At 37.5% G+C, this 24,244-nt stretch overlaps 1 protein-coding gene across 3 annotated transcripts in view; it reads left to right on the forward strand.

Moving 5' to 3' along the window:
• The window catches only part of BAIAP2L1 (BAI1 associated protein 2 like 1), a 132,223-nt gene that overhangs the window by 11,924 nt on the left and 96,055 nt on the right, over positions 1 to 24,244 (forward strand). For all 3 annotated transcript variants that reach the window (XM_027874595.1, XM_027874594.1, XM_027874596.1), the window contains exon 2: positions 23,487 to 23,562. Coding sequence is in view for 2 of the 3 variants with exons in the window: in XM_027874594.1 (XP_027730395.1) it covers positions 23,487 to 23,562 (76 nt within the window). In the remaining variant the exon portion in view is untranslated. The remainder of the gene's footprint in view (positions 1 to 23,486; positions 23,563 to 24,244) is intronic.

Raw genomic sequence — 24,244 nt, forward strand, 5'->3', positions numbered from 1 at the left:
GTTTCTCACACGACATTCCATCTCCCAAACATTTTTCCCAAACATTTTCATTGGCTGTTCCCCCCATACTCAGACTCTTCTCCTTCATTTGGTATCCTGGAATGTTCTCCCTCCTTCATTCATCTTTGCTTCCTGGCTTCCCTGGTTTCCTTCAAATCTCAGCTAATATTCTACCTTCTGCAAGAAGCCTTACACAGTCCTCCTTAATCTTAGTGCCTTCCCTCTTAGACTGCCCCAATTTATCCTGTAAATAGTTTGTTTTATATAGTTGCTTGCATGTTATCTCCTCATTAGACCACAAGCTCCTTGAGAGCAGGGACTTTTTTTTTGTTATTTTTGCTCTTGCTTTTTTTTTAACTTCTTAGTATCTGCCTGACACATAGTAGGTGCTTTATAAATGCTAGTTGACTCACTCCTTCCCTCCAGTTACAGAAGAGATACTGCTACTTTTCACTAAAATTAATCCTTCTACCTTCTCCCCTTGATCCCATTAATTCCTGCCTCCTCTTGGACCTTGATCTAGCAATCATCCCCTCTTACTCCAGAGTTTTTTCTCATTTGCCTATAAACATTCTCAGATCTCTCCAGTCCTAATAAAGTTTTTGCTTGATCCTTCTACCCCAGCCAGATATCAGTCCATCTTTTTTTTTCTGCCACTTCTAAAATGGCAGAAAGTTGGAGCTGCCTCCAACTTCCCCACTGTCAATTCTCTCTTCCATTCCTTGCAATCAGACATCTATCTTACCACTCTATTGAGACTCCCAAAGTCACCTATAACCTCCCAGTCAAGAAATCAGAACTTATCCTCCTTGAACTCCCTTCCACTTTTGACACAGCCTGCTTCCTTTCCTATTGGATATTCTTCCCTCCTTGGTTCCAGAAACATCCCACTTTCTTGAATTTCTGTTTCTTTCTCTTCTGCCATGATTTCGTTATGACCCCTTAATGAGAATATTTCCCAAATTTCTGTCCCTATTCCACTTCTTAACTCTCTGTATACCCTTCCTCTGCCAGTCATATTCATTTCCACAGGTTCAACTACGACTATCATGGAGATCACTCCCAAGTCTTTATCTCCCCTTCAGATAGCTCCTCTGAGCTCTAGACCCCTGTCTCCTACTGCCTATCTCCGCCTAATTGGTCCTCCCAGTATCTCAAACTCAACATAGAAGCCCAAACTGATTATCTTTCTCTTTAACCCCTATTCTGTTTCTCTTTCTGACTTCACTTTCTGACTTCACTTTCTGTCTGGGATCACATTCACCCAGTCTCCTGTGTTTGAAACCTTAATTAAAGCTCCTCAATTATTTATAGCAGTGGGGCAGCTAAGTGGTGCAGTGGGTAGAGCACTGACCCTGGAGTCAGGAGGATGTGAGTTCAAATCTGGCCTCAGACACGTAACACTTACTAGCTGTGTGACCCTGAGCAAGTCACTTAACCCCATTGCCTAGCCAAAAAAAAAGAAAGAAAGAAATTATTTATAGAAGCTCTTTTTGTAGTAGCAAAAAACTAGATACTAAAGGAGGTGCCCATCAATTGGGGAATGACTGAACAAGTTATGATTTGTGAATGTAAAGGAATACTATTGTGCTGTAAGAAATAGAAAAGAGAATGGTTTCAGAGAAACCTAGGAAGACACACTGGTTATAAGTGAAGTGAGCAGAACCAGGAGAATAATTTATACAATAATAACATAAAGATGTAATTTTAAAAGACTTAAGAACTCTGACCAATGCAATAACCAACTGCAATTCCAGAAGACTGATGATGATGCAAGCTACCCCTCCTCTGATAGAGAGGTGAGAGACTTAATATGCAGAATAAGACATATTTTCAGACGTGGCCAATGTGGGGATTTGTTTTGCTTAACTGTGTATTTTGTTAGAAGATTTTTGTCTTTCTTTGCTTTCAAATGGGAGAATGGGAGGAAGAAAAAATAAATTCTCATTAATTGAAAAAAATTAAAAAGAAAATAAAGACCCTTAGTACTTGAACTATTACTAAAATAGCCTTCTAACAGGTGTCTATACTTCCTCGTTCTTCCCTCAAAATCTCCCTTTCGTATTGCTGCCAGAATAATCTTGATTACACATAGCTCTAATTGTATCACTTCTGCTCAGAGATCTGCAGTAGTTCCTTATTGCCACAAGTAAATTTCAAATTCTTTTGCTTGGAGTTCAGGGCCCTCTACAATCTGGTTCCTCCCCACCTAACTGTCTTCAATTCAATTCAACAAATGTTCATTACATCGAATTAGTAATATGGAAGCAAGAAAGAAGGGAGGGAATAAGCATTTATGTTGTACCTACTATGTGCTAGGCACTGTCCTAAGCACTTTTACAAACTTTATTTTGTCTTCACAACAACCCTGTGGGGCAGGTTAGTGTTAGAGGACTTAGGTTTAAATGGCCCAATAAATGGCCTTGGACAAGTCAATTCAGTAGTGAGAGCTGGTATTTATATAGTGCTTTAAGATTGACAAAGCACGGGATATGTGTTACCTCAACTCTGGCCCTTAATTTACTCATCTCCAAAATGAGGAAATTAAACTAGACCAAGGGTTCCTAATCTTTTTTTGTGTTGTGGTAGTCCAGGGAAATCTATAGGCTCCTGATCACAAGACTGTTTTTAAATGCATAAAATACAAAATACATAGGATTACAAAGAAAACTCTATCAAAAATACAACTATAGTTGTTGTTTTTTTTAGTTAATGAACCCCAGATAAAGACCTTTTGATCACTAGACAATCACTAAGGTGCCAGTTTAAGCATTTATTAAATGCCTACTATGTACAAGCCACTGTGCTAAGTGCTTTTACAAGTATTATCTCATTTAATCCTCACAATAATACAGGGGAAAAACTTTAAATGCTAAATAAATATGGGCTATTCCTTGTTCTTCCATTTACTCTATGCTTCAGCCAAATTAGACAGTTCTCTGTCCCTGAACGTGTCCTTAGCTCTGTTTTCTCCGTACTTTTCCTCAGGCTGATACCGGTGTTTAAAAGGCCTTCCTTTTCCCTATTTACCTGTTGCATTCCTACCTGTCCTTTAAGGCCCAACTCACCTACTACCTCTTCTAGGAAGCCTTCCCTGAGCCCTGCCACCATATGCATGATTAGTTAAAGAACTGTAAAAACAAGTGCTATGTGAGGTGTGAACAATAAAGTACCTGTTGACCTTTTTATTCTTCCAGATTCTAGAGTCCTTTTAGTAAGGGAATTTGTTCTTTGAAGTTTAGATTCAGTCAAAGGGCCACACTTGAGGACCTAGTGGGCCACATGTGACCTTGAGGCCGCAGGCTCCCCACTCCTGTAAGCTCATGGGCCATGTCTTATCTAAACTTTAAGTCTCTCCTAACATTAAACATAATACTCTGTATGCTGGACTTCATACATATTGGTTAACTTTAATGAGTGAGTTTTTAGCCTAATTTTCTGTGACTATTTCTATTTATTTTGAACAGGCTGTCACTCTTGCTGCCATATCCTTTTTTTAATAGTCTCTTACTTAAGTTCATTTACACTTGGTCATTATACTGCATTAATGCTGCCTGCTAAGTTTAAGGCTTCTTCAGGTGATAGATAAATTCACCATTATAATTTCAGATAGTCTGACCTTTGCCACTTTAAAATCTGCAATGTTATTGGGTCATTTTTCTGTAATAATATTACAGCTTTAGTCAAATAAACCTTGAGATTACTCTGACATCTGCAATAACTGGATAAGTATGACTAGGGTGGACATTTTTAAGGCTTATCTAAAAAGTATAGTGAAACACCGTCTTCAAAACATTTTTGAACTTTGCACTAATCAAATTGAATAAACAAAATAGGCCTCCTGATGTTATGTTCTAAGTTAAGGACTCATAGTTTTAAACCTATTTTGAGCACCAAATGCCACCTTCATGTTTAAAAATAGTTAATAATGGAAGTGGTAACATTTTCCACACTTTATATTAAGAAGGTGGTTCTGGAAGACTATGGACTAGCAAATTGTCTTAAATCAGTTCTTTTTTGCCATGTACAGTACTTTTTGTTTTTGTTTGGGGAAGAGGATGTTGTAGACCTGTGATTTCACTAGTTTAAATGATTCCTAATGAGCAAATTTCCTCTAGTAATGCAGGTAAACACCAACTCTGGACCTTATACACTTAGATAATTGCTTGGTGCAATTAGAGATTAAATACTTGCCCAGGACCATGCAGCCCCCATGTATCAGAGGCAGAACTTGAAGCCAGGTCCTCCAGACCCTAAAGCCAGTTCTCACTCCACAGTACCATATTGCCTCTGCTTATTCACATCCTCCAGACACAAAACCTTGGAATCATCTCAGACACCTCACTCTCTCACCATTCATATCCAGCCAGTTAACAAACTCAAATGTTTAGCCTGCTTCTGCTGCTGCTGCTGCTGCTGCTACTACTACTACTACTACTACTACTACTACTACTACTACTACTACTGCTGCTGCTGCTTCTGCTACTACTACTACTACTACTACCACTACTACTACTGCTACTGCTACTGCTTCTGCTACTACTATGACTACAACTACTACTACTACTACTACCACTACTACTACTACTACTGCTACTGCTACTGCTACTGCTTCTGCTACTACTACGACTACAACTACAACTACAGCAACAACATCTACATAGTAGCCTTCCAACTTCTCCAAGGTCTCTAGACTCCATTATTTCCTATATAACCATGTTAGAGTAATATTCTTAATGCACAGGTCTAATTATTGTTCTCCTGCTCAAAACCTCCCATAACCTCTCTGTCAGCTCTTGAATGCAGTATGGAATCATTTGCCTGATATTCAAGGCTCTAACATACTTTCTAGCCTCATCTTAAATTATACCCCCTTAATGTACTCTGTACTCCTGCAAGGATTCTTCATGGTTGCTCAAATTTCTCCTACTCTATTTTGTATCTGCATTCATACCATACCATTTACCTAGAATTCCCATTACCATATTTCCTACCCCCACCAATCTCTGTTGAAATATCATTTCTTCTTTAAGCCCCAATTCAGGTACTACTTTTTTTTTTTTTTTTGCAAGGCAATTAGGGTTAAGTGCTTTGCCCAGGGTCACACAGCTAGCAAGTATCATGTGTCTGAGGCCAAATTTGAACTCAGGTCCTCCTGACTCCACAACCGGTGCTCTATCCACTTCCACACCTACCTGCCCCAGGTACTACTTCTTAATGAAGCAGTCACTAATCTTCCTCTTCCATTCAAAGCTGGAAGTGATTTTTCCTGTTTTCAATCTCCTAACATTTTTTTGCCTCTCCATCTCATTTTTATCCTAAATTGTATTATGATTGTTTTATATTTAACTTATTACCTTTTGTTTGAGAACATTAGTTAAGGCAATAGAAGCAGAAATTTTTAAATAGGTCAACTAAAACAAAAAAAAAAACCCTAATTAAAAGGGTTTTTTTAACTTTTTTTTTAAATATGGGGAATTGAGTGAATTCAGATCATTTGTTACTTATAGATAGCTAGTCCTCCTCAATTGAAGTCTAAGATCTAAAAGGAACAGTACCCACAAATCATTGCCTAAGTCAGGAACTAGTGTAGATCTGCCATCCTTATAAAGTCTAAAACTTGCTAACTGCCAAGAGTAAAAATGTCCACTTTCTACCACTTGAAAGCTTTTTTGGCGTTGGCCCATAACTATAGCACCCTATGGACCATGAACCAGTGTAATTTTCTGCCTTTAAGCTCTAGGTAAAAAAAAAAAAAAAAAAATTGATGATCTTACCCTGTAACCAAATGTAAAACCTTTTTCTAGTATTTAAAATAGAATCACATTTTGCAACCCAGTAGTGAAATTGGATCCCTTCAACAGCCATTGCATTTTCTTTGATTCAGTAACTTTATTTTTAATGTTTTATTGATGCTTTTTTCCATCAGTGTCACTTCCCCATAACCCCTTTCCTCCCCCCACTGCCCATACCACAGAACCCTCCTTTGTAACAAAGAAGTACAATTAAGCAAAAATAAATTGGCACATTGACTATGTCTGACAGAAGATGCTTCATTCTACACCAATAGTCTACTGTTCGATCAAATATAAAATCTTCTATTTGACATTCAAAGTCTCTCATGATCTGCCCCCTTCCTGTCTTTCAAGCCCCCCACCCACCTACTCCAATGACACTGTCCTCCTTGTTCCTCAAACACAACACTCCATCTCCCAATTTTGGGTATTTTCTCTGACCATCTGTTTCCCATGCTTGGAATTCTTCTCTCACCTCTTATCTCCTATTTCAATGGCTTCCTGCAAAGCCTCAGCTAAATTCTTTCCTTCTATGAGAAGCCTTTCTCAACCTTCCTTAATCTTAGTGTCTTCCCTCTGAGGCTCTCCAGTTTATCCTATGTATATCTTGAGTGTATATAGTTGATTATATTTTGTCTTCTACATTGGAATTCGAACCACTTGAGATCAGGGACTGGAGATGCATTGTCTTGTGCAAGGGGGACAGCAGGGAGGCCGTTGTCACTACATTAAAGAGTTCATTGAAGTGAGTAAGTCTAAGAAGCCAGAAAACCCCTAGGAGGAGGCCGGGTTATCTATTACTTGGTTTATTTGGTTTGGGGCCTTTGTATCCCCAGAATTTAACACAGTGCCTGGCACATAGTAAGTGCTTAATAAATGTTAATATTGACTTGTTTGTCAGTATTCTAGAAACAAAACTGGATATTGCATTGAACTGAGTTAATTCTGTTATTTTGTCAAGTGTTCATTAGCAGAACTAGAACACAATTCTTTTGTAACAAACATTTACATTATTTGTCTTCATTGTTGTTCAGTGGGGTCTGATTCTTCTTGACCCCCTTTGGGGTTTTCTTGGCAAAAATACTGGAGTCTTCTCCAGCTCATTTTACAGATGAGGAAACTGAGATAAACAAGGTTAAGTGACTTGCCCAGGGTCAAGCAGCTAGTAAGTGTCTGAGGCCAGATTTAAGTTTAGGAAGATGAATCTTCCTAACTCCAAGCCCAGTGCTCTATCCACCATGCCATCTGGCTGCCCATGTATCTTAATACTGGGTAAAAAATAGCTATCCTGAATGGTGGTCAAGCATTTTTCCTTTTATTTTTGGCAAATAGGATGTTTAGTGTATTCTGTTTTATTCAACTACACATTCCAAACCTCAGAACATCTCCTGTTACTTTGACAGTAAGAGGTGGAGAATTCGGAACTTTGGTACTAAATTATTCAAATTTTTAAAAATCTGTTTACTCTTAAAACATATGGGGATGTTTTTTTTGTGAATTGATCTGCACAGACCAGTAAGGCCACCCCTTTCCTTGACACTAGCTCCCTGAAAGGTCTAGATTAGTGTGGCTTAGCAATTTTTTGTAAAAGGGTCTTAGCTGTCATGGGATACACCAAACCAGATTGCTCATTTCTCACCTGGCTGCACTACTTTGGGACTTCTCTGACTCACCAGGCCCCAGCATCAGGAGATGCCCTTCACCAACTTTTCAGCTTTCTTTTGTGCAGTATCTTTCCCCATTATGCTGTGCAAAAACTATCTTTTTTCATTTTTGTGTCTCTAGCACTTAGCGTAATGCCTGGCACATAGTAGAAGCTTAATAAATATTTATTGACTGACTGACTACATCTGAGGGCCCCAATCTATTCCAAAGAAACTCTAAATCACATAAATCCTTCCAGGACTGTTTTGAACCAATCCAGGTGACACACTAATGGGAAAGAGACCCTTAGGTCTCAATTGGGCAGTGAAGCAGTTAGCTGTTCAGTATGTAAGCAACATCTCCTCTTTGGTGCTGCACCAAGACCTTCCAGTGTCTTTTGTGCTATTCAGGGACGTCAAAGCAACAGAGTCTGATAAGAGTTTCCTAAGTCTGATGTCACCAAACCTACTGATGTTTTTGTCATGGCAGTATACCTTCATAGTCCTCATTCCCTCACCATCCAGCAAGAGAACCCTCAGTTATACCAAAGAAGTCTATTTCAACAAAGCAGGCCAACACACTGGCCAGCCATGTCTGACATTATTCACCTTTACGTTATTTGCCACCAATGCTTCTTTCCCACTGTGACCTTCCTACACTGAATCGGGGAGAAGTTTTTGCTGGAATAATTTCTTACCAATCAGAAACCCTCATATGTAGTAGAAAAAGATGAAAAGAAGAAGAGTTCAAGAGGATGTTTAGGCCAGTAAGAAAGCTCTACTCTTTGTTTGCAGCTAACAGTTTTTAATGAAATCTTCCTAAGAAAGTGGCCCTATATTTTCACCTTGAAACCAAGTTCCTTTTCCTGAGAATAGCTGTTAAGACAACTTCAAACTGGGCAGTATAGCTATTGGATTTGCTGGTTTAAAAAGGGCCTATTTTCAAGTGCTATAACACACATTTTAATTGAGTTCTAATTAATATAGGAAAAAATCACCAAAATTATGAGTATGGATGCTTTATTGATTTTTCCAAGTGTTCAGAAAGGGAAATGTATCACTAATTTCTCTGGGTGATTTAAAGTTTTCACAGGTGTTTGGTTTTTTTAATTTCTGTAAACATGTGCCTCATGTTTCCCAGGGGCCCAGGAAGTAAAAGGTATAAATACTTGGAATTTTTTGTGGAAAGGCAAGATGTCTAATCTAATACACAAGGCAGGATCTAAGAAAGTGACCTCATGGAAAAAAACCAGTCTGGCCATCCATAATCTTTAGGGAAAGCTCTGATATTTCTCCTTCTGAAGGCCTGTTATGGTTCACTAGGTAGAAGCTAAGTCTAGTGATTATGGGTTGGAGAGTTATTAATATGATCTAATGAAGCTGGAGGCAGTGGCCTTGTTGCCACACACTCAATTTTCTTACCTAATTGGCCCACTGGGCCATAGGCTGTATCAGCAGTGCTTTCCAATGTGTTAGCTAAGATAAAAAGCAGCCAAATATAGCTGACTTACCTATGAAGACATACATCTCTAATGATCCAGATACATTATTTTAAAGTGCTACTGATATATACAGTGTCATATAACATTGTGCATTACGCATAAATCTTGACCACACTTCTCTGACTTAAATGATGAAAAATCACCCATGAGGACATCAATCTGTGATGAAAATGAACACTAAAGATGAAATCATCAATTCAGTTCTTGAAAAGCCTGATTTTGGGGGCAGCTAGGTGGGGCAGCTAGGTATCGCAGTGGATAGAGCACTGGCCCTGAAGTCAGGAGGACCTGAGTTCAAATAGGGCCTCAGACCAAACACTTGACACTTCCTAGCTGTGTGACCCTGGGCAAGTCACTTAACTCCAATTGCCTTAAAAAAAAAAAGACTGATTTTTTTCAGCTCCTAATGAGAGATTATCAATCAGATGCATTTTTAAAAGCTGACACACAAAAATAACTGACCAGGGTTTTTAAAAAGTTGTTATCTCTGCCTAAATAAGAATGGCCTTATCTGAAAGTAAAGGAAAATTCCTCTTGTTCCTCAAAGAAATCAATTCCTGAATTTCTTGTGTTACTATTTAAAAAAAAGAAAAGAAATAAAAATATTCTCCATCAAAATAAGAGATAAAATTATATGGAAGTAAAAATGTCAATTGAAAAACCTTCCAAATGAAAGAAGAAACATTTCAAGCAACCCAGTAGTAATAGTTTTTATTTATATGGCTCTTGAGGATTTACAAAATGCTTATCTCCATAGTAACTCTATGAGGTATAGGTAGTTCATATAATATTATTTCCATTGTATGCATGAGGAAACTGAGGCAAAGAAAAGTTAACTTGCCCAAACATACCTAATTAGTAAGTCAGTCCAAGACTCTTTTCTCTGTAACAATTGTCTTTCATGTGTATAGAGCTTTCATCTTTTCAAAGTGCTTCCATAGTATCTCATCGTATCTGAACAGTAAACCTATTAAGTAGATATTATATTGGGGATTTTGAGGAGGGAGTTAATCATATGTATAAATTTACAAGCTATCAATAAATACAAATGATCAAATAGCATATGTTTTAATAACATAATTTATTCTGTTATCTTCTGAATCAATTTGTATACTTATAAAATTTTGTTGGATTTATTGAATATATTTCAATCTTGTTAAAATTTGTGCATGTCAGAAACTTTTCACATTATGTATTTGATAGTTTATAAGGATTCTTTGAGGTAGGTAGAATAGGTGGTAGAGATCTAATTTTGTGAATGGAAGAGTCTCAATCCCTATCTGGACAATTAAGGGATTAAACTAATCTCTGAGGAATGCCTCCTGACTCTAGATCCTATGATATCAATGGAAAAAAATTTATTAGAGATATTTCATTATCTTAGTTTTTAATCTTGATATATAATGTAAAAACTAACATATTGTTCCTCAAAAGATATAAAATAGTCCAGATTGGTAGATAATAAAAAATCATTTTGCTTCAGAATGCATTTTGGCATTTACAAATTTATGTGAACATTTCTAATTTTAAAATTCAAAAAACTTTAGATAAAATTATTTTGTCCAGCTTCTCCATCTTATTCTAATTTTCCATGTTTACCATTCCGTGCTGCAGAAATCATATTTCAGAAGAAGCATCTGTTTACAAGCAGAGCTTCCCTTTTCCTAAATTTACTTATTAATTAGAGGAAAGTGGTATAAACAGAGTAATGATATCAACAAGCAGCAGAGGAGGTACAGAGGAAAAAATAGGCAGGATTTGAAATCAAAGGGATCTGGTTTTCAATTTCAACCTTGCACCTTACTTTTGTGACCTTGACCAAGTTGATTGACTCCTCTGCACAGATAAGTTTTCTCATCTGGAAAAAAAAATAGGAGAGATTAATATAGATGATCTGAGATCCCTTTCTGCTCTGAGTCCTGTGATTTTAATAACATTATTCATGTCCCTTAGATCAAAATCTCATGGTTGGATGAGACCTCAGAAGCCATCTAATCCAGTTTGTATTGGAATGAATGTTTAGTCTGCAAGATATGTAACAAATAGTCATCTAATTTTTGCTTAGTGATCCCCAATCTTTTAAATGCATGTTTTATCCTTACCTGGCCAGACACTTTTTTTACTTATCTTTCTTTAACATGAACTTTTATTATTTTTTGGTTTTACATCATCCACATTTACCCCTGTATTCCTCCCAGAGAACAATCTCTATAACCAAGAGAGAAGATAAAAAGTAATATAGCAAAATCAATCAACCAATTGAAAAAAATCTGATAATATATGTACCTCTGCAAAGTCGAGGGAGAGAGGAAGAAGATATAATCTCCTGTTTCTTCTTTAAGGCTCAACTTGCTCTATATAATTTTGCAACATTCAATTTTGATTGTTTGCCTCTATTTTGCACCAGTTCATGCAAGTCTTTGTATGCTTCTCAGTATTCATCATGATCATCTTTTCTTAAAACACAGTTTATTCCTTTACATTCAAAGATTGTTTTAGTTTAGCCATTCCCCTATCAATGGGTGAAAAAGTGGTCTACATGCCATAAATATTTTGACGTATATAGAGCCTTTGTTTTTGTCAGTAGTCATCTTAGGGTAGGTGCCTAGCAGTAAAATCTCTGAATCAAGGAGTGTGATATTTTAGTCACTTTATATGCAGAATTTAAAATTCCTTTCCAGAATGTTTTCTTTAAAGCAATAGTGGGGGAGAGGAGGAATTATAAAATGTCTTCATTTACCCCATAAGAAACAATTAATCAAAACTAATCTTTTTTAGGACAGAGAGTGAATAAGGAAGAATGGGAGGAGATCAGTTGCTACCCTGTAAAATGAGGGGCTGGGACTAGATTATCTCTGAGGGCTCTTTCAGTTCAAAATTTTGATTTTTGTAATTTTGATTACAGAAAATTAAAAAAGTTTCCACAAACAAAACCAATGCAGCCAAAATTAGAAGAAACATAGTAGGAAACTGGGAGATTGTAGCAAGTTTCTCTGAAAAAGGTCTCATTTCTCAAATATATAGAGAACAGAGCCAAATTATAAAAATGGGAGCCATTCCCCGGTTGATAACTGGTCAAAAGATATAAACAGGCAGTTTTCAGAGGAAGAAATCAAAGCTATCAATAGTCATATAAAAATGCTCTAATAATTAGAGAAATGCAAATTAAAACAACCCTAAGATATCATCTCACACCCATCAGATTAGCTAAGATGACAAAAAAAATGACAAATGCTGTAGGGGTTGTGGGAAAATAAGTACACTAATAACTATTGGTGCAACTGTGAACTAGCCTAACCATTCTGGAGAAAAATTTGTAACTTTTCCCAAAGGGCTAGAAAACTGCACACGCACTTTGACCCACCAATACAACAACAACTAGCATAATACCATTTACAGAGTAGGTGTTTAATAAACATTTGACTTGTAAAAAGATGGGAGCAAAATTTGTTTAGGAAAATAGCCATATTGCTAGTTGGCTAACGAATAACCTTTAAAATGTCTAGTACTCTTAATAGTCATTTTAAAATAGATTTCTTTGGCTTAGACCTGTGATGTCATTGGCATAGAGAATCCCCAATGCTGATACTCCTTCCCCTGGTACAGTTACAGTAACTTCTCTGTCTTGATAGTCTTAGAAGTAGAAGAACTTACACCTGGTCACATAGCCAATAAGTCAGTTAATAAATATTTATTAAGTATCTGGTATGTGCCAGACACTGTGTTAAGTGTTGGGAATACAAAAAGAGGCAAAAGACAGCCCCTGCCCTCCAGGAATTCACAGACTTGGTATGAGTCAGAGTTAGGACTTGAACTTTGGTCTTCTGACTCTAAGCCTCTGATAATACTTTCTCCTGGTTCTCCTACCTGAGTTATATTCCATTGTAGTCAGGTTCTACAATATACGTGTTGTTGTTGTTCTTTGTCCTTCATTCTCAAAGAGGACATGACATCAGGGAGGTGATGCCATGACAGGAAAGTGAATTGGATTTTAGTGAGGGAGGGCTGTGCAAAGTCACCAGCCTCACTCTCTTCTGGAGCCATCTGGGTCTAGTGGCCAGCTATTGATCAGGATGACTGGAGATGGCCCTGGATTCTGTAGCCATTTCCCCAAATAACGAGCTTCTACTTTGTTTCTAGTTATTTACTACCACAAAAAATTGTCCACCCCTTCTGACTCCCTTTATTGGACCATCCTCTGTATCTTTGCCCCATATTGTGGTCTTTTTGCCTCAAATCTCTCTCCCCTTCAATATGTCTTCCACACGGCTGCCAGACCGATATTCCTAAAAGAGAGGCTTGACCAGGTCAGTCTTTTGTTCTTGAAACTTTAGTTGCTCCCTATTGCTAAGTAATCAACTGATTATTCTCTCATTCACAATAAGACCCATGAATTGAGAACTACTCTATGAAATCAGAGTAACGCACATTTTTATAAAATCATAGATTGAGAACTAGAAGGGACTTTAGAGGTCACAAAGTCCAACTGTTTCATTTTGCAAGTGGGGAAAGTGAAATCAAGAGAAATTAAATAGGGGCAGCTAGGTGGCACAGTGAATAGAACACCAGCCCTGGAGTCAGAAGGACCTGAGTTCAAATCCAGCCTCAGACATATAACACTCACTAGCTGTGTGACCCTGGGCAAGTCACTTAACCCCATTGCCTAGCCAAATAAAAAAGAGAGAGAGAAATTAAATAATTTGGCCAAGATAACACAGGTAAGTAAATGGTAGAGCTAAAATTAAAACTTTTGCCTTTTGACTCCAAATCCAGTGTTCTTTCAATTGCCCATACTGCCTATTTATTGCTTCTAGAATAAAGTACAGATTCCTGTTCAGCACCTAAGGCCAATTGATCTTTACAGACTGATTTCACGTCACTCCTCTATCACCCCAGATCCTTAGCATTCTAGCTAAACCAACCTACTTTTTATTTCCTGTATGTGGCATTCTGTCATCCGTCTCCATACCTGTGCACAGGTTCTTCTTCCATGCTTGACATATTCTCCCTCCTCTGTTCCACCTCTTAAAATCCCTAACTTCTTGTGACTGAAAAATTGTTGTTCAATCATTCAGTCATATCTGATTCTTTGTGATCCCATGAACCATAGTATGCCAGACCCTTCTGTCCTCCTATCTCAAGTTCATATTTATTGCTTCCATGAAATTATCTATCATCTCATCTTCTGCCTTTCCTTTCGCCTTCAATCTTTCCCAACATCAAGGTCTTTTCCAGTGAATCCCATCTTCTCATTATGTGGCCAAATTCACCCTCAGTATTTGTTCTTCCAATGAATAGTCAGAATTAATTTCTTTCAATGTTGACTGATTTGATCTCCTTGCTGTCCAAGGGACTCTCAAAAATCTTCTCTGGGGGGCAGAGCCAAGATGGCAGAGGAAAAGCAGTGACTGTCTTGAGCTCTCTCCCAAAGCCCTCCAAATACCTAAAAAAAGGCTCTAAACAAATTCTAAAGCAGCAGAACCCACAAAAAGACAGAGTGAAACAAATTTCCAGCCAAAGACAGCCTGGTTGATCAGAAAGGTATATCACGCCAGGCGGGGAGAGGAGCGCAGTTTGGTGTGTGCGCACAGGCTGCAGAGACCCTGGAGCAGGCCTCAGAGGACTGAATCGTGGGCAGCTGTGATGGTTTCCAGACTTCTCAACCCATGAACGCCAAAGACAACTTAGAAGGTCAGTGGGAAAAGTCTGTGACTGCAGTGACAGAGGAACTAGGTCTCAGCCCCAAGTCTTGAGCATGGCCCAGGGCCACAACTTTTTCCTGAGCTTCCAGCCCACAGACTGAGGGGGAATCCAGTGGCTGATCAGAGGGGAATTGCAAGGATCTGTCTGCCAGTGCTGAGGTAGGAATCTCTTGATTTACTGGTGCTTGGATCTGGGTTGCAGTTCTGAGGGGCGATCCTGGGGCAAGGAGGAGCGCTGGCATGGTGGAGCTTGTTGTGGTGGTGGAGAGAAAACACCTCACCCCTTATCATACCATCTTGGAGGAACTGAAAACTTACAGGTCCCTCGAAGTACCTCTGAAAACAGCTGTACAAACTCCCAAAGCTTGGGACAATACACTCTTCACATTGGAAGCAGACTTTTACCTTAACAAAGAGTTTAAAACTCAAGTAATTGGCCAGGATCATGAGTAAGCAACGCAAAAAGAGTCAGACTATATTATCTTACTTTGGTAACAAAGAAGATCAAAACATACAACCAGAAGAAGACAACAAAGCCAAAGCTACATCCAAAGCCTCCAAGAAAAATATGAATCAGTCCCAGGCCTTGGAAGAGCTCAAAAGGGATTTTGAGAAGCAAGTAAGAGAAGTAGAGGAAAAACTGAGAGTGATGCAAGAAAATCATGAAAAACAAGTCAACAGCTTGCTAAAGGAGACCCAAAAAAATACTGAAGAAAATAACACCTTAAAAAATAGCCTAACCCAAATGGCAAAAGAGGTCCAAAAAGCCAATGAGGAGAAGAATGCCCTAAAAAGCAAAATTGGCCAAATGGCAAAGGAAGTCCAAAAGATTACTGAAGAAAATACTTCCTTAAAAATTAGAATAAAAGCAATTGGAAGCTAGTGACTTTATGAGAAATCAAGACACTGTAAAACAAATCCAAAAGAATGAAAAATTAGAAAACGATGTGAAATATCTCATTGGAAAAGCAACTGACCTGGAAAATAGATCCAGGAGAGAGAATTTTAAAATTATTGGACTATCTGAAAGCCATGATCAAAAAAAGAGCCTAGACATCATCTTTCAAGAAATTATCGAGGAAAACTGTCCTGATATTTTAGAACCAGAGGGCAAAATAGAAATTGAAAGAATCCACCGATCTCCTCCTGAAAGAGATCCCCAAAGGAAAACTCCTAGGAATATTGTAGCCAAATTCCAGAGTTCCCAGGTCAAGGAGAAAATATGACAAGCAGCCAGAAAGAAACAATTCAAGTGTTGTGGAAACACAATCAGGATAACACAAGATTTAGCTGCTTCTACATTAAGGGACCGCAGGGCATGGAATATAATATTCTGGAGAACAAAGGAGATAGGCTTACAACCAAGAATCACCTACCCAGCAAAACTGAGTATAATACTGCAGGGCAAAAAATGGTCATTCAGTGAAATAGAGGACTTTCAAGCATTCTTGATGAAAAAACCAGAGTTGAATAGAAAATTTGATTTTCAAATACAAGACTCGAGTGGAACATGAAGAGGTAAACAGGAAAAAGAAAATCATAAGAGACTTATTAAGGTTGAACTGTTTACATTCCTGCATGGAAAGATGATATTTGTAACTCATGTAACTTTGTCACTATTAGGGTAGTTGGAGGGGAAAAAATTATATGTATAGATATAGATAGATAGAGGGCACAAGGTTAGTTGAAAATGAAAGGGTCATATCTGGAGAATAAAATTAAGGGGTGAGAGAGGAATATACTGGGAGAAGGAGAAAGGGAGAGGTAGAAAAGGGTAAATTATCCCACACACAAAAAAACCCAGAGGAAAAAAAAGACTCTTACAGTGGTGGGGAAATGGGGAAGGTGAGAAGGAATGAGTGAATCTTATTCTCATAGGATTTGACTTAAGGAGGGAATAACATACACACTCAATTGGGTGCGAAAATCTGTCTTACCCTACAGGAAAATGGGGGGGGGGGAAGGGGACAAGAGAGTAGGGGAATGATAGAGAGGAGGGCAGATTGGGAAAGGGGGTAATCAGAAGCAAATACTTCTGAGGAGGGACAGGGTCAAAAAAAAGAATAGAATAAATGGGGGGGTGGGATAGGATTAGCTTTTCACAGCATGTCTACTATGGAAGTGTTTTGCATAACTGCAAATATATAACCTATATTTAGTTGCTTGCCTTATTAATGAGGGTAGATGGGGAGGGAGGAAGGGAGAAAATTTGGAACCCAAAGTTTTAAAAACACATGTTTAAAAAAAATGTTTTCACATGCAACTGGGAAATAAGAAATACAGGAAATGGGGTACAGAAATCCATCCTGCCCTACAGGAAAATTGAAGGGGAAGGGGATAAAAGAAGGGGGGAAGAGATAGAAGGGAAGGCAGACTAAGTGAAGGGGTATTTAGAATGCATGCCATCTTGGGGTGGGGGGAGGGGTGGGATGGGGTGAAAATTTGGAATTCAAAATCTTGTGGAAATAAATGTTGAAAACAAAAAAAAAATTACCGTAAAAACAAAAACAAAAAAAAAAATCTTCTCTAGCATCACAATTCAAAAGTGTTGATTCTGCAGTGCTCAGCATTCCTCATAGTCCAGTTCTCACAGCCATACATTGCTACTGGAAAAACCATTGCTTTGTGTACTGGGACCTTTGTCAGCAAGGTGATGTCTACTTTTTAGTATGCTGTCCAGATTTGCCATAGCTTTCCTTCCAAGGAGCAAGAGATTTTTTTTTTAATTTTGTGGCTGCAGTGGCTATCTACAGTGATCTTTGAGCCCAAGAATATAAAATCTGACACTGCTACTATTTCTTTTTCCTCTATTTGCCAGGAAATGATAGAACTAGTTGCCATGATCTTATTTTTTGTTTGTTTGTTTGTTTGTTTTGTTTTTTATGTTAAGCTTCAAACCAGCTTTTACACTCTCCTCTTTCACCCTCATCAAGAGGCTTCTTAATTCTTCTTACCTTTCTGCCATCAGAGTGATATCATCTGCATATCTGAGATTGTTGATATTTTTAAATTCTGGCTCTTCATTCATTCAGCCTGGTATTTCATATGATGTACTCTGCATATAAGTTAAATAAATAAGGTGACAGTGTACAGCTTTGCTATATTCCTTTCCCAGTCTTAAACCAATCAGTTCTTCCATGATTGGTCCTAACTGTTGCTTCCTGACCCACATACAGGTTCCTCAGGAAACAAGTAAGATGATCCTCCTTGAGGATTTACCATATTTTGTTGTGATCTACAAAGTCAGAGGTTTTAGTGTAGTCGATGAAGCAGAAGTAGATGTTTTCCTGGAACTCCCTTGCTTTCTCCATAATCCAGTAAATTCTGGCAATTTCATTTCTAGTTCCTCTGCCTCTTTGAAAAGCAGCCTGCTCTTCTGGTAATTCTCAGTTCACACATTGCTGAAGCCTACCTTGCAGAACCTTAAGCATAACCCTACTGGTGTGTGAAATGAATACAGTTGTTCTGTAATTTGAACATTGTTTGGTATTGCCCTTCTTTAGGATTGGGATGTAGACTGATCTTTTCCAATCTAGTGGCCACTGTTGAGTTTTCCAAATTTGCTGGCGTATTAAGAGCAGCACTTCAACACCATCATTTTTTAGGATTTTAAGTAGCTCAAGTGGAATTCTGTCACCTCCACTAACCTTATTGTTAGCAATGCTTTCTAAGTCCCACTTGACTTCATTCTCCAGGATGTCTGGCTCTAGCTCAGTAACCACACCATCATGGTAATCGGTAATGTTAAGATCTTTTTTGTATAGTTCTTTTGTGTATTCTTGCCACCTCTTCTTAATCTCTTCTGCTTCTGTTAAAGCCATGCCATTTTTTGTCTTTTATCACACTCATTTTACATGAAACTTTCCCTTGTTATCTCTAATTTTCTTGACGATATCTCTTGTCTTTCCCATTCTATTATTTTGTATTATTTCTTTGCATTACTCATTTAAGAAAACCTTATCTCTCCTTGCTATTTCTCTGGAATGCTGCATTCAGTTGAATATATATTTCTCTTTCTTCTTTGCCTTTTGTTTTCTTTCCTCAGCTATTTGTAAAAAATTCATCAGACAGCCATTTTGCTTTCTCGCTTTTCTTTTTGAGATGTTATTTGTTGCTGCTTCCTGTGCACTATTTCAAACCTCTGTCTGTAGTTCTTCAGACACTCTATCTACCAAATCCAATCCCTTAAATCTATTCATCATTTCCACTTCATATTCATAAGAGATGTTATTTAGGTCTTACCTATACAGTCTGATGGTTTTCCTTATTTTCTTCAACTTAAGTCTAAATTTTGCAATACAAAACTCATGATATTGACAGATCAAGTAAAATGTTAGTCATGGAGAGTTAGTGTTAGAAAAGGAAAGAGAACTCAGATATTGAAAATGTAGATCAAGACTGACAGAGGGTAGTCTGAAGGTTCATATTCAAGATTGAAATGAAGCAAGATATTCATAGGGGGCAGCTAGGTACCATGGATAGAGAGAGTACTGGGCTTAGAGTCAGGAAGACCTGAGTTCAAATCTGCCAAATCACACTACCTGTGTGACCTTGGGCAAGTCACTTAACCCTGTTTGCTTTAGTTTCCTCATCTATAAAATGAGCTGGAGAAGGAAATGGCAAACCACTCCAGTATCTGCCAAGAAGACCCCCAAATGGCTTCATGAAGAATCAGACAAGACTGAAAACAACACAAGATATTCATAGACCACTCAGCAGTTAACAAAAGGAAGTTTACTTAACTATAGTATAGACAGCATATTCAGCAAGGATACAGAGTTGCATCAGTTGGCCACAGCTTCCCTGCCTATATTGGCCATGCTGGCACACTGGTAAAGCTGAAAGAGGAGCTCCAGACGCCTCTTAAGATGACTTTTGTACTTAGACCACCAGAAGGTACATCAATGGGCACAGCCTTAGTTCTCTAGACAAGTTAGCTCTCAAGGACAATTTTACTACTTTTCCCCACTTTTTTTTAAGGGAAAAACTAACTAGTTTAGCTTTAGAGTATATGGCAGGGACTTTAGTATGTGTTAGTCTTTGCCACAGGGCATATGAAGCAAGCCCGATGCTTACTAAGTGTAACTCTCTTGAACATAGTTTCAAGTGGTAAATTATGTATTTCATATTTCAGTAATTTCATGTTGTGATAGCAGAAAGCTTTTACTTTAAAAGATAAATAAAGCTAAGAAAAATCAAACGGCTGCATTTATTCTGCTTTAAAAGATGTTAAGCTCTACAGAGAATGGCATAAAATTTATGGCTTCATGTGACTAGCCTAAAAACCTAGTAGAAATACAGCTTCCTAATAGTCTTCATTTATCAATATTTATTTTGAAAATAATAGAGGGAAAAAAGGGATTGCCACTAATTCTCTAGTACAATGTTGAGAATTTTAAGCATAAAATATAAAGTGAAAATCAAAAAAGGAAGGAATCATTTCAAGCAATGAAACAGTTTCTCCATCACCACCCCTTTTTAAAAATCCTCTTAAGTTTTGAGGGGTGAGGTAAACATCCTTTGAGTAAAAGGAGAAGTTTCAGGTAGGGTACATGAATATCCTGCTTTTCCCCACCATCAACCAGCCCTCAAATTTGTTATTTTGTAACCATAGCTACACCATGCCCATGTTCCCCTCTAAGAGGGTGTGTAACCTATTCTGGTTTAAACTGGCACAGCAAATGGAATTACTCTCCAAGCAACGGATGGTAGGATGTATAGCAATTAGTTATTGTTGAACCAAAATGATTTGGGCATCCTCTATTTTAAAATAATAATAATCCCCCTTAAATTTACCCCAGTATCTCATGATCACTTTAATCATTGAGCCAAATTCCTTTCTTGAAATCAGTTTGTTCTCTGTGACTAATATACCTCTGAACTGTAAAATTTCAACAATTTAAACTTTGTAAACTACCATTGCCAATACTACCTAAGTGCTGAGCTACTGAAATAGGAGTTCCTGTTCTACATTATACTGTTTTTACTTGTATTTATTTCTCTTCCAACTTGGGGATCTATTCAGTTCATAAGTATATTAGGACTATAGAGTTCTATGGGTTACAAGAGGAAGGTAGAAGCACTTGTTTATTGCTGAGTTCCAAACTGAATGTGCTGCAGCCAAAATAATTGGATTAATAGCCAAGAGTAGCTAGAGAAATGGATTTTCCACTCTCAAAGAGGCCAGGATTACTAAGTTTCTTTTTAAATTTGATTCTATAATTGGACCTTAAATAGTGAAAATCTAAAGTATACACATTAAGCTTTCAGGCCCTTCTGAACTATTTTCTTCCAACCTCATTGTGTTGCTACTCTGAAAAAATTATGTTTAGACTAATTTTATTGAAAAAAATCATCTGATCCTAGCTAAGTTATTTTACTTGAACAAGTTTTCAATAATTTAGCTTGAGCTCAAAATTTCATATAACTAGAGAATCTTAGTACTGGAATGAATCACTTTGTATCATTTCATAGAGGAAGAAACTGAGTCCCAAAAAAGTGAATTGGCTTGCCCAAGATCACATCATAAGTTAGCAGTAGAGCTGGAGATAAGAGTCCAGGTCTTCTGGTACCCAATCTAGCTAATGTTTCTTCCATTGCATCAATCTGCCTCAAAGTACTATTTTCACAGGAATATAAAAGCTTCAAGTAACAATCTTTCCTTTATTTGGGAAGTCATTTGAAGAGCAGTCTGCATCATGTAATGAAAAAAGGACAAATTGGACTTCTGTAATATAATGAGCACTATGCAGAACATTGAGCTATGTACTGGTGGAGATTCAAAGCATTGTGGTGGTGTAGTGGTAGTGCTTTTCTTTAAGATTACGTCTCCCTATCTTTCCAGCACCACTCACTGGTCAATTCCACTATTGATTGGCATAGAAACATAGCCCTGCCCTGCTCTGTTTTCTGACCTTGGCTTGTTTACCCCTCCTTAGGCAGCCTGGTAGCCCTGCTGCTCCTAGGGGTTCAACGTGTTGGTACTGGACTTATGCAGACACCCCATTGCCTTAGCCCACTGCAGCTCCAATTGCCAAGCTCAAGCAGTCCCCCAGCCTCAGCCTTCCCAGTTGCAGAGATTATAAGCATGCTTCACCACTCCTAGCAAAAGCTTTATTAAGGCATGGTCCCTACCCTCAAGGTGTTTCTGTTTCTAATTATATGATGTTGTACATGTTTCTTAAACTGAGCCTCAGTTTCCATAGCTACAAAAAAAAATGAGGAAAATCCTTGTTTCACCTACCCACCTAGCAAGAATATTATTGTTGTTGTTCAGCTGTGTCCAACTCTTTGTGACCCCATGGACTGTACTGTCTATGGGAGTTTCTTGGCAAAGGTACTGGAGTGGTTTGCCATTTCCTTCTCCAGTGGATTAAGCAAACAGGTTAAGTGACTTTCCCAGGGTCATACAGCTAGTCTGAGGCTTGATTTCAACTCAAGTCTTCCTGACTCCAGGCACAGCACTATATCCACTGAGTCACCTAGCTGCCTATTAAGAATATTATAAGATTAAATACTACCTCTGAGGAAATTCTCACTTGTGAGAATACTGATGTATTATTTTAAAGTAATAAATAAAAAATATATATTGGACTGCATTTCTTATTCAAACTTCTACTGAAGGGTTCATCTTATCCTGAAAAGAAAAATGTATGGAAGATCTAGCTCTATGAGTGTTGGATATTTTTTCTCACTCATCTCCCTCCCCTGCATTTTTTTCCCCGTCTGGACATCTAGAGAGATGAAATACATCCAAACTAGAGTAATAAATAGTATCAAATGGCTTAATTTGGAATGTTTAATATATATTTATAAATATTCTTAATCACTCAGGGTTGTTAGGAGAAAATATACAAGGGATAGTCAAGAAGATGATCTTCAAAATACTTTAAGAAGTATTTCCACCTTTCTGTGGCAGAAATTGATTACTCTGGGTATGTGCATGTGGTAATTGTAGGCAAAATCTTTGAAATTTACATAAATAGGCAAATTCTATGGAAAAATTATGTCACAAAAACACTAAATGTTTTTGATCAAGAAATTAGAGTATAAAACAATAGTGTCATTTAAAACCTCATATTTTCTATACTTCTGACCCCCCCCATTGTAATTTTAGGGTTATATTTAAGAAAATATCAACATTGTACTTGTCTTAGCACTACCTCCATCTGTGTTGTAGATGTAGACATTTTTGAAATTATGATTATAACATCTGTGTTGGCTCTGTTAGAACAGGGCAAAAAATACCATTGACAATCTGGGAAAAAAAAGTATCATTTCATGATGGCATATGTTTTAAAGGGTGAAACAGGACATAGTTTTTTGGGATTTTTTTTTTAAAGCTTTTCCACTATAATAAAAGCCAAAGGATTTAGCAGTTTCTATGCCAGTAGAACTAAACACAACCAAACAAGTAAGTTAGCTAATGATTGGTCTCTTTTTTTTTTTGTACTGGAACTATAACCCCTGACTTGCTTAAACACCAAAACAGAACCTTAACCTTAGGGACCTGTACTCAATATGAGTTACACCTTCACATAAATGACTTGAGTGTCTGAAAAGCACACCATTTATAGTAGTAGGTCATACCCAGCCCTTAGGCACCTGGAAATGTGCCAGTGCTACATACAGCATGACAAATAAAAGTGCCCTTATTCAACCAAGTGAGAAAGTAAATGCTATTAATTATTTTTAAACCAATACCCTTTACTTTCTAATTGGTAGTAGTTATACTTGTACATACATAGTCTAGGGTCCTCGGTTACATTCAGTCAATTCACACGTAAAAATCTATGCATGTACTTAGTTTACTTTTTAACTGATTTTTATTTATTTGTTTATCAGAATGTAGTGGAGCAGTTCAATCCTGGGCTACGGAACTTAATAAACCTAGGGAAAAACTACGAGAAAGCTGTTAATGGTAAGTGTTTATTACTTTCTGACTTTAAAATTAAGGTACAATATCTCGTACATAGTATGTGAGCAATAAATATTTGTTATTTAATTATGGCAACATGATTATATTTGATATTTTCAATTAATCATCTTTTAATTGGTAGCAATTGCTAAAAAAAAAAAAAGGTTGATTTCTGCTAAGTTGTGTATTACAGGAAGCAGATTTCTTTGGAAATAAGGAAATTATATCTATAACAATGCTCTCGGGCAGCTAGGTGGAGCAGTGGATAGAGCACGGGCCCTGAAGTCAGGAGGGCCTGAGTTCAAATCCAGCCTCAGACTGAACACTTGACACTTATTAGCTGTATGACCCTGGGCAAGGCACTTAACCCCAATTGCCTAAAAAACAAAAACAATGCTCTGTTGATTTAGTTCTAGTTTTTATATCTTTGGCATAAAAATCATCTTCATCTTTCAAATTAGCTCCTAGTGGAATTATGTTGGCCCCCAAAGATTTTTTTTTCACTTCAAATCATTACATATTCCCAAAATTTCCCACTTTGGAAATTATTAGATTTTTCACAGTCATGGAACTAGACAATGTTTTTCAATACAATAACATTCATTACATTCCAACTATATGCAAAGCCCTATTTTAGACATTGGGGATACAAAAATAAATACAAAATAGCTCTTGCCCCTTAAGA

This window comes from Vombatus ursinus, unplaced genomic scaffold (genome assembly GCF_900497805.2).
Source record: "Vombatus ursinus unplaced genomic scaffold, bare-nosed wombat genome assembly UNPS02014807.1, whole genome shotgun sequence".
NCBI lineage: Eukaryota > Metazoa > Chordata > Mammalia > Diprotodontia > Vombatidae > Vombatus > Vombatus ursinus.